Source organism: Conger conger, chromosome 1 (genome assembly GCF_963514075.1).
Source record: "Conger conger chromosome 1, fConCon1.1, whole genome shotgun sequence".
Classification (NCBI taxonomy): Eukaryota; Metazoa; Chordata; class Actinopteri; order Anguilliformes; family Congridae; genus Conger; species Conger conger.
Window position 1 is genome coordinate 95,010,956 of NC_083760.1, and position 7,500 is coordinate 95,018,455.

The following is a 7,500-nucleotide window of genomic DNA, read 5'->3' on the forward strand; positions in this document are numbered from 1 at the left end:
CATTTTGTAGGCATGAGAAAAGTTGGGTCCTGACTATTATATATGTGTCTCCTCTCTGAAATATTAACTTGAAATAAGTCTCCTGCCTTTGAAAGGTGGATCCATGCTGTTTTTGTTGGTCTAAGATGATTTTGAGAAGATGCACTCCACCACGCAGAGGGGAGGAAGGCAAACAGGAACTCACAGGAACTTACAGCAGCCTTGTCTTTTCAATCACAGAGATCACGTAAAACTAAGAACCAATAACCATCCGCAGAGATGTGACATTTGTGGATCTCGGGGAGCGGAGCGTGTGTTCGTGCTGGTGCTGTAAAGACTGAACCGCGCTCCTGTGATCCGGAGCAGCGTGGTGAGGCGCTCTGAGGCGCGGACACGGAGTCTGCCGTCGCTAAATCACGCTCCGTGCGCCGCGGAGTCGTCGGTGCACAGCTGCTCGGCGAGGCTCACCACTCCGCGCACAGAATTTACATTTTTAAATGAATTGGAATTCAATTATTGATGATGCATTAAGCACTTATTACCAGACGTGATTGCGGAGGGTTTGTGGTCTGGAGGCTGCAGCTCGTGTCGTATGTCCCACTCAGAGCTGTGAATTGAAAAAACCTCTTTTATTTGGTTATTTAGCTGACTCTTTTTTTCCAAAGTGACTTACAGTTGATTGACACTAGGCTACAGGCACCTTAGCAACTAGGGCTGCAGGCTGCCATGTGTACTGCATGCAGGTAAAGCAGAGAACTGGGAGTCTTGGGATTTGTAGTCTGCTGGCTGTTTTATAGGCTAATTGTCCTTGTTTACACAGCATTAATAGGTTTTGTACTTCCTCTTTGGCAGCTGTTGGGCCCTTGAGCAAGGCCCTGCATTGTTCGCTGATTAGTCATTAGGCACTTCATGTGTTTTTATAACTACAGATACAAGCACTGTATACACTAATCCACCCGTCCCTGTAACATATTCTGGATGAGACTCTCTGGCTCAATAATACCAATAATAATAATGACATTTTCTTGTTGGGAGTCTTTCAAAAAACTGAACACTAAACAAACAGACAAAAAACAAGATGGGGACTGGAGTAATACCGTGATTAAGCAGAAAGTGTCAGACAGCTGAGTTGGATTATATTCAGACATAACAGTGCACGTATCTGTAGTTATAAAAACACATGAAGTGCTCAGTGAGTATACAGTATATCAAAAGACAGCTCTTTACAGCGATCTATCTAGTGGAAAAGACAGGATGTCCTATCCATAACTACATACAGGGGCGAGGGGAAGTGACATCACAACAGCCCTGTAAGGCAGTGGGGCGAGGGGAAGTGACATCACAGCAGCCCTGTAAGGCAGTGGGGCAGGGGGAAGTGACATCACAACAGCCCTGTAAGGCAGTGGGGCAGGGGGAAGTGACATCACAACAGCCCTGTAAGGCAGTGGGGCGAGGGGAAGTGACATCACAACAGCCCTGTAAGGCAGTGGGGCGAGGGGAAGTGACATCACAACAGCCCTGTAAGGCAGTGGGGCGAGGGGAAGTGACATCACAGCAGCCCTGTAAGGCAGTGGGGCGAGGGGAAGTGACATCACAACAGCCCTGTAAGGCAGTGGGGCGAGGGGAAGTGACATCACAACAGCCCTGTAAGGCAGTGGGGCGAGGGGAAGTGACATCACAACAGCCCTGTAAGGTAGTGGGGCGAGGGGAAGTGACATCACAACAGCCCTGTAAGGCAGTGGGGCGAGGGGAAGTGACATCACAACAGCCCTGTAAGGCAGTGGGGCGAGGGGAAGTGACATCACAGCAGCCCTGTAAGGCAGTGGGGCAGGGGGAAGTGACATCACCAGGCCGCTCGGGACCAGAGTTGTGGTGCTGGTGGGTGGAAGGTGTACGATCACTCCACCGCTTTCCACAGCGAAAGAAGAATGTGCTAAATTTTTCATAAAGACCCTTCCTCTGGGAGCTGGCTGTCCGTAACGCAGTGGAAGCGGTCTGTTCTCCTGCGCCTGAGGGGAAGCAGGTTCCATCAAACTGCCTGTCCCCGTGTGCTGCCTCCCGCCTCCGCTTCAAACAGCAGCAGAGTCACACAGAGTTTACCCCGCACATTATCCACTTCAACAAGTTCCACAACTTCTGCTGCAGGCTGCACACACCACCCCGTCTGCTGTGATATCTGACTATAACTGTAACCCTCTCTCTCCCTCTCTACCTCCTCTCTCTCCTACCCCTCTCTCTCCCTCTGTACCCCCTCCTCTCCCTCTCCCTCTGTACCCCCCTCTCTCTCCCTCTCTACCTCCTCTCTCTCCTACCCCCCTCTCTCTCCCTCTGTACCCTTCCCTCTATACCCCCTCTCTCTCCCTCTCTCTCTCTCCTACTCCCCTCTCTCTCCCTCTGTACCCCCCTCTCTCTCCCTCTCTACCCTTCCCTCTGTACCCCTTCCTCTCCCTCTCCCTCCCTCCCTCCCTCTCTCTCCCCCTCTCTCCCTCTCTTCCCTTCTCTCTCTCTCCCTCCCTCTCTTCCCTTCTCTCTCTCTCCCTCCCTCTCTCCCCTTCTCTCTCTCTCTCCCTCCCTCCCTCCCTCTTCCCCCTCTCTCTCCCTCCCTCCCTCCCTCCCTCCCTCTCTCCCTCTCTCTCTCTCTCTCTTTCACAGCTCTGCCCAGTTTCTCATGTGGGGACCCTGGGCGGTTGGTGAATGGTGTGCACCAGGGGTCCAGCTTCGGGCTGGGGGAGCGCATGCTGTTTGGCTGCAGTCCGGGCTACACGCTGGAGGGCCACGCCGTCCTGACCTGCCAGGCCACGCCCACCGGGACCGCGTCCTGGGACTTCCCCCTGCCGTACTGCCGAGGTCAGACCCCCCAAACCCCCACAACCCTCACCCTCACCCCCAAATCCACCCCACACAGTCCCAAACCCCCACAACCCCACCCTCACCCCCAAATCCACCCCACACAGTCCCCAAACCCCCACAACCCTCACCCCCAAATCCACCCCACACAGTCCCAAACCCCCACAACCCTCACCCCCAAATCCACCCCACACAGTCCCAAACCCCTACAACCCCACCATCACTCCCAAATCCACCCCACGCAGTCCCCAACCCCCCACAACCCCACCCTCACCCCCAAATCCACCCCACGCAGTCCCCAACCCCCCACAACCCTCACCCCCAAATCCACCCCACACAGTCCCCAACCCCCCACAACCCCACCCTCACCCCCAAATCCACACCACGCAGTCCCCAACCCCCCCAGAAACCCTAATCACCCGCCCCTCCCATTCTCCTGAAGCCCCCCTACCCCGGGTTAGTGGTTAACAGATGCATAAACTAATGAAAAGTTCATGTCATGCTTAATTGATGTATTTCTACATCATTAATTCATGATTGACAACTACAGTAGTTCATGCCAATTCATGTAGCCTGCCCTTACTTTAGAGTGTGACCCAAAACCCATTTCAGACCCCCCCCCCACAATATTCATATCTCCCCCCCCCCCCCTCACTCCTCCTGCACAGTGTAATATTCATATCTCCTCCTGCACAGTGTAATATTCATATCTCCTCCTGCACAGTGTAATATTCATATCTCCTCCTGCACAGTGTAATATTCATATCTCCTCCTGCACAGTGTAATATTCACATCTCCAGCATTATAAACGCTGTGAGGCTCCAGCTGGCTGTAATAATGCCCACGCCGCTCCTGGGACAGGCACACGCGTTACAGACGGCACGTTCCTCTCCCTGTGGACCGGCGTTCCCACATCATCCCCTCTGACAGGGACGGAGCGCTCCGCTAAATTCCGTTATCGTTATTCTTCATGAATAAATACATAAATAAATAAATAAAACGGTGTAGAGCCATCTGACTGCGCTGGTGTCTCTGGGGCCGCTAACAAAACAAAACGTCCCAAATCTCCCAACAATCCATCTCCCGTTCCCACGCTGCCCAACCCCGCCTCTCTTATTGGAGAAATTTGTTATTATTGTTTTTCCACACACAGCTGTTATTAGTGGGGAGGACACAGATGGCCATGCGCTATCCTTCTTTCTCTTTTTAATCTTCTCTCCCGGTCCGTGTCCCCCGACCGACAACCCCCCCGCATCACCTCAACCTCAATAACACCTATTTCAACTGTGTGTGTGTGTGTGTGTGTGTGTGTGTGTGTGTGTGTGTGTGTGTGTGTGAGTGTGTATGTGTGTGTGTGAGAGTGTGTGTGTGTGAGTGTGTGTGAGTGTGTGTGAGTGTGTGTGAGTGTGTGTGAGTGTGTGTGTGTGTGTGTGTGTGTGTGTATGTACTGTCACTCACAGGAGGGACTCTTCACAGAGTCGCACACACTCACAGGAAGTTGCAGGGACTCTTCACAGAGTCGCACACACTCACAGGAAGTTGCAGGGACTCTTCACAGAGTCGCACACACTCACAGGAAGTTGCAGGGACTCTTTGTCAGAGTATGCATATACTGTCTCCCACACAAAAATGTCCTATTTTTCAAAAGTCTGTCGGTTTGATTTCATTAGTAAGCTTGAAGAAGCTGTGCATCAGTTTTTATGGTTTGGCTCTGGCGTTTTAATGCCATAAACTGAGCCGTAACAACCTGATTTCAGATGCTTCCAGAAATTTTTATATTTATTATTGATGGGAGCTACTGAAATCATGCCCAATAGGCATTTATTTTATTTTGCCTTAGTTATTGTAAAATATGTGTGTGCAATTATGCAGTCTCACTCTTTCTCTCTCCCTCCCTCTCTCCCTCTCTCTCTCTCTCACTCTCACTCTCTCTCCCTCTCTCTCTCTCTCTCTCTCTCTCTCTCTCTCTCATTCAGCTCAAATCAATATTCTTCATTGGCATGGAAGACGTGCAGTAAATACTGCCAGATCGTTATATCTAAGTACTTTTAAAAAAGAAGGGGAAAACAATTACTGTAAACATTAACTAAGGAACAGTGTAATTATAATCGCGGTAATGAAAATGAAATAAAACGAGATCTGTGTCTCCCCGTAGTTTCTCTCACTCCCTCCTTCCCTCCTTTCTCTCACTCCCTCCTTCCCTCCTTTCTCTCACTCCCTCCTTCCCTGCTTTTCCTCACTCCTCCTGCCATCAGTTACTGTGGGAGATTTATTCACTCTGGCCTGCGCTTCGTCAACATTCGTGCGTAACCGCGACTCACCCGTAAACGCAGACCGTGCTCTCTCTCCACCTCCTCTTTCTCCACCTCCTCCTCCCTCCACCTGCTCCTCTCCACCTGCTCCTCTCTCTCCACCTCCTCTCTCTCCACCTGCTCCTCTCTCTCCACCTCCTCCTCTCTCCACCTCCTCCTCTCTCCACCTCCTCCTCTCTCCACCTGCTCCTCTCTCCACCTCCTCTCTCTCCACCTGCTCCTCTCTCTCCACCTCCTCTCTCTCCACCTGCTCCTCTCTCTCCACCTCCTCCTCTCTCCACCTCCTCTCTCCACCTGCTCCTCTCTCTCCACCTGCTCCTCTCTCTCCACCTCCTCTCTCTCCACCTGCTCCTCTCTCTCCACCTCCTCTCTCTCCTCTCTCTCCACCTGCTCCTCTCTCTCCACCTCCTCCTCTCTCCACCTCCTCTCTCCACCTGCTCCTCTCTCTCCACCTGCTCCTCTCTCTCCACCTCCTCTCTCTCCTCCTGCTCCTCTCTCTCCACCTCCTCCTCTCTCCACCTCCTCTCTCCACCTGCTCCTCTCTCTCCACCTCCTCTCTCTCCTCCTGCTCCTCTCCACCTCCTCTCTCTCCACCTCCTCTCTCTCCACCTGCTCCTCTCTCCACCTCCTCTCTCTCCACCTCCTCCTCTCTCTCCTCTCTCTCCACCTGCTCCTCTCTCTCCACCTCCTCTCTCTCCACCTGCTCCTCTCTCCACCTCCTCTCTCTCCACCTCCTCCTCTCTCCTCTCTCTCCACCTCCTCCTCTCTCTCCACCTTGCTCCTCTCCACCTCCTCTCTCTCCACCTCCTCCCTCAGTCTGGTTCTGCTGCAGCTCGGCTCTGAGTGGGTTTCACATGAAAGAGGATAAATCTGCTTTCAGTCGTTAGTTAAGATGAAGGACAAATGAAGAACAAAAGCTCACTCACTCACACACACACACACACACGCACACACACACACACACACCAGCCTCCTCATGTTGACTGTGCAGGTTGAATTCGCAGATGTTTACAGAGTTAAACACACAGATGTGTTAGCAGTGCCAGGCCCCGCTGGCCTTGGGAGGATACTGCACACCTGTTCTCCACTTCCCCCGGAAACTCCCACCATGTCCTGAATGCGCCGCGCTGCAGACGAATGCCCCACACACAGCCGCACCTTCCTGCTGTGCAGCGCTGAGGAAGGGCCTCGATGGGTCAGACGCGTTCTGTTCCCCCCACGTGCCCGCTGGCTGCACGCTCCTCCAACGCTGTTTTTACGCCTCTCTCCCGCTGAGCGGTTTACAGACTCCGTCTTTTTGCACAATTCCACATAAATCCGCACCTCCAGTCCTCACAGCGACCCATAAAAACACAGCCTTGTATGTTTATCAAACCGGGGAGGGAGTATAAATTATGAAAGATAATAAATAAAGGACATGTTCATCAGGCCAGTGAACTCTATAAGAGCAGGTATTCTATCAGAGCTATTCTTGGGCTTTTGATTCGCTGCATCCTGTCCAATCACCTCTCTCCCTGCTGAACGGGGGCGGGGCTCCCAGCACAATCACCCTCCACTGTTAGAGCCTGTGACTGTGTCAGGGGTCAGGAGGTCAGGGTTCAAAGGTCAATGCCAGGCCACAGGATCTTTGGACCAAGCAGATACCCAGGTTCTGACTTCCTTAAAGCAGTGAAGCAACTTGTGAGGGACATACCTTTTTGAAGCACATAACAGCCTTGAAATTCATGGTTGAGATTATAACAGATGTATTTTAACTTGGTGAACAAAACGTGAAACTGTCGTAAGTGTACGTTAGACCACAGACCATATTTTTCTCAGAAAACAAATTTTAAAAAAACTATGGGAATCTGCCAGAGGGAACCCATGGCGGAAGAAACTCCCAGTTTGGCTGACAAGAAGGCACCGTCACCGTAACAGTGTCAACAAATACTATTTATTTCGTTGCTTTCCACCAATGGGCCACCTGCAGTGTGGGTGCATCGTGGGAAATGTAGTCCTGCGGTGTGTAGTGCACTGATGTGCCACTGTGTGCGATGGCTGTTCTGATGAAGGCTGTTCTGTGCCGGGGGGAGCGCTGTTCCCCGTCCGAGGGGCTGTCTGCAGACACCTCCCCCTGAGCGCTGTGTGATTGTCTCCACGGCGGCGAGCGGACAGAGAGACGGGGGCGCGGACAGACGCACAGACCCAGGGAACAGCGCACTCTTAACTTTAAATCGCAGCAGATCCATTTAGCGCAAGCCATCATCCCCAGAGACCTACAAAACCAGGGGCGTAAGTGCACTCGATTAGCCTAATGAGAGCTGGGGTAATTACAGCACAGGGTGATTAGCGCTGTTTCAGCGCCGTGGAAACGGCGTGACGC

General features: G+C 52.3%; 1 protein-coding gene across 1 annotated transcript in view; it reads left to right on the top strand.

Moving 5' to 3' along the window:
• Positions 1-7,500, top strand: part of LOC133107869 (CUB and sushi domain-containing protein 1-like) — a 235,620-nt gene that overhangs the window by 86,152 nt on the left and 141,968 nt on the right. Inside the window, 1 exon segment of the mRNA XM_061217173.1 lies at positions 2,632-2,826. Coding sequence (XP_061073157.1) covers positions 2,632-2,826 — 195 coding nt within the window.